This window comes from Triticum aestivum, chromosome 4D (assembly GCF_018294505.1).
Source record: "Triticum aestivum cultivar Chinese Spring chromosome 4D, IWGSC CS RefSeq v2.1, whole genome shotgun sequence".
NCBI lineage: Eukaryota > Viridiplantae > Streptophyta > Magnoliopsida > Poales > Poaceae > Triticum > Triticum aestivum.
Genome location: NC_057805.1, coordinates 12,536,283 through 12,539,673, shown reverse-complemented (window position 1 = coordinate 12,539,673; position 3,391 = coordinate 12,536,283). Strand labels below are relative to the sequence as shown.

General features: G+C 48.5%; 1 protein-coding gene across 1 annotated transcript; it reads left to right on the top strand.

The window, feature by feature from the left end:
• The first annotated feature begins 458 nt into the window (after positions 1–458).
• Positions 459–2,621, top strand: LOC123099402 (uncharacterized). Its single transcript, XM_044521568.1, has 3 exons — positions 459–1,808; positions 1,915–1,990; positions 2,390–2,621. Exons 1-3 carry the CDS (start codon positions 574–576, stop codon positions 2,393–2,395), a joined length of 1,317 nt encoding a protein of 438 aa, XP_044377503.1. The 5' UTR covers positions 459–573; the 3' UTR covers positions 2,396–2,621.
• Positions 2,622–3,391: the final 770 nt, after the last annotated feature.

Sequence of the window (3,391 nt, the reverse complement as noted above, 5' to 3'; positions counted from 1 at the left end):
AGCCAAAGCCCTGTTTTCTACTAGTGGTTGCAACGCACGGGCATTTATACTAGTATTATCAGAGAGATCAAGCAAAGTATGGAGGAACGTGACTCTTCTATTACTCGTATATGTCGTAGTGGCAATAGTGTTAGTCATTCCATGGCAAACTTTGGTAGGGCTAATGGTCGAACTATGGGTTGGCTAGGGTCCGGCTCTGTTGCTCTACGAGATTGTACTCCATAATTTTTTAGTAATAAAGAGTATTTTGCAAAAAAAGAAAAACTCGTCTCAACCAGTTTCCAAGAAAAAACAGAATAACTGGATTCGATCGAGTCCTTATCTTGCACGCATCAGATTCGTATCCGTTTTGAACAACATAATCATTAGTTTTTCTTATTGCACAAGGCATCGATAATTAAGTAGTCGATGCTCTTCATTATATATATGTGTAGAAGCGAATACGGTATTACGGCCGAAGCAAATCAAGTTGGACCGGCGGCGTTTTGCATTGCCTCTCAAACTCACGAGCCGGCTTCGTTTCCGTCGTCGATTTCGCCGACTTCGATCACTTCAGCCATAGTTAACAACAAGATGCATTCCACCACCTTCCCCGCAGTAAAACGAAGATGCATGTCTCCTTCCCAGCTGCCTCCGGCAACCCGGTGCACCACATCGCGCGACGTGTGCTCCGGCGCATATTCCTGGCCAGCCTGGGAGTCGCTGCATGCAGATTTGGTTTGCCTGGTCGCGTCGGCCTTGCTGGCCAGAGGAGATCTACTGGACTACGTCCGCTTCCGTGCCGTCTGCGCGCACTGGCGATCGGCCACGCTCTCTCCACGCGGCCGCGGGGTTGTTGATCCGTGCTTCCATCCACGCCGCTGGATGATGTTCCCAGAGGACCGTGGCCTTTACCCTGGACATCCGGAGCTGGGTGGCTACATCCGCTTCTTTAACCTAGACTCAGGTGCCTTTGTCCGCGTCTGTCTGCCATTGTTCAGGAACCACTGTATTCTTGATTCTGTCTGTGGCCTCCTCCTCCTCCAGAGGGACAAGGACGCAGCCATCCGTCTTCTACACCCTTTCACCCGTGACATTGTTGAGCTTCCACGGCTCACCACTCTCGCCACACAAATGCCCGGGGGAACAAATTGGTCGCTCCAGCGGATGAGATTCATCTCTACGTGTGCTTCGTTTGTTGCAGGAGTCGTCACTGTCTTGCTTACCTTTAATAACTTTGATGGTGTGGCTGTGGCTACCTCCCTAGACATGCAATGGACAATGCTCAGTTGGGAATGCCCAGCGTGGTCACATCCGGTTTCATTACACGGCAAGCTATACGTGGTTGATATTCCAGAAATCGATGTGACGGGTGCACCAATGATTTTCGAGCTGGACGCAGCGTACCACCATCGAGCCACACCAAAGCTGATCTTCACATGCCCCAGAGAGAAGCGCCTCTACTCGTGCTATCTGGTAGAGCATGGCTCGGAGATCTTAGTGGTTTGCCATGACGACGATTTCCTATCCCATATTACTGTCTATAGACTTGCCGATCTTGTCTTGGGGAAATTTATCCCGGTAACAGACATCGGAGAAAACACTATATTCATGGGACAAAGGAATATCTGTGTATCTTCCAAGGCATTTCCTACCGTCGAGGCCAATACTATTGTCTACTACCGTCCGATCAAGAACCGTTTTGCACAGTACCATATCAGTAACCGCACCTGGTCACGGGCATTAGATCGGAGCAGCCTAAATGGCCGTGCACAAGGCCCCCGTAGCCCTATGTGTCATATCTTAACTTGCTGCTCTCCCGCGCATTGGTACGTACATATGTGGGTTTCTTTTGGTGCATGATAATAGCAACCATATTGTTATTTATAATACACTTGGTTAACCATGGTTGTCTTTTTTTCTCTGTGCTTGTAGGAACAAAGGACTAGATTACCCATCTACAGGTTGTAGACGACCAGAGTGGGAGGTGAAACAAGAGTTTCGAACTGGGGTACAAACGTCATCAATCTTATTCTACTTGATACTATATAATAGTTTTTTAACCCTGAAAATGCAGAACAATTGTTCTACGGCAATTTTCCGTCATATGAAAGAAGAACAATTGAACTGGGATTTACAATAGGATGTACTACTACGCCATGCAATGTTTTTTGATTCGGATTTAGGGTCTTCTGCTTTTGTATTCTACACAACCAAATTAACTCTAATTAAGCTTGTAAAATGATGGACAAAATCAGTGCTGGAGAATATCAGTGCGTAGCTATTTTCCCTATGATGACGTTGTTCTGCTTTTTATGGTGTTATATAATGTTGATTATATGTTAGCATTGCTGGTATCACCCAATTATGTCTTCTTTTGTGCTTAATTATATATTTATTTCTCTTTCAGGCATAAATTAATGACATCTGTATGGGAAGCTAGCAATGGAGGACTTATGGCACCATGCTTCATGGTAACTGGATCATGTCTAGATCTTGCTATTGCAGTATATCAAAATTGTCGGGCCAGCCCATTAGCATATGTTGATTTACAAAGAGATTAAACGTTATAACTTAATGCATGATTCATGGTTCGGGCATGACAAACATTAATGGAAAGAAATTTCATTCTTCTAATCCTACATGATTTATCACCTTCCATGGTGGAGTAAGGTAGTATTAAAAGCCAGTGGAATTAGCTCTCGCTAGGGTACCTTCCCTGCCCCCTCTGCCGCCGCAGGCCGGCCTAGCCCCCCCTCCCGCGCGCTGGCCGCTGGCCGCCGGTCACTCGAACCCAGCCCCGCCCCTCTCCCCCCTCCCAGATCCGCCATTGTGCCGCCTCCCCGGGAGGTGGCCGGGGCGACGCGTGCCCCCTTCTCTCTCGGTGGTCCACCCCCAACTCCCTGCTGAAATTTGGGATGAGCTTTAGGCCCATATAGCAATTTCTGAAAAATCTCTTAAGGGCCCATGTGGGTTTATTAGCACTAGGTGTAATGGGAAGTTTAGTCCCACCCCGGAAGTTGGAGAGGAGTTGGACCTCCTTATAAGGGTTTCCCTTCTACATGCTATTGGAGCTTCAGAAGAGAAGAGGCCCTCACACACTCCTCCGCCGCCAGCCTTGTCACGACGCGCCGCGGGTTGCGGGAATGAGCCGAGCCGAGCTCACACCTACGTGCTTATTTTTGCAAGTCAGAGAGTTTTCTAACAGCTGGGCCATGATCTGAGACGTCGGATCATGAGCTGTCACGGACTCGAACGCCTACATAAGTGTGCGGTGTCTCCTAACCCTAGCCACCATGAACAGATCACATCTGCTCCACGCGCACGACAGTCGCCGTTCCTTTGCTGTTGTTGCCGCCGGTGACTCCATCCCGTCCACCGCGTACACGGTCGACGGGAGAGCAGGTCTCCG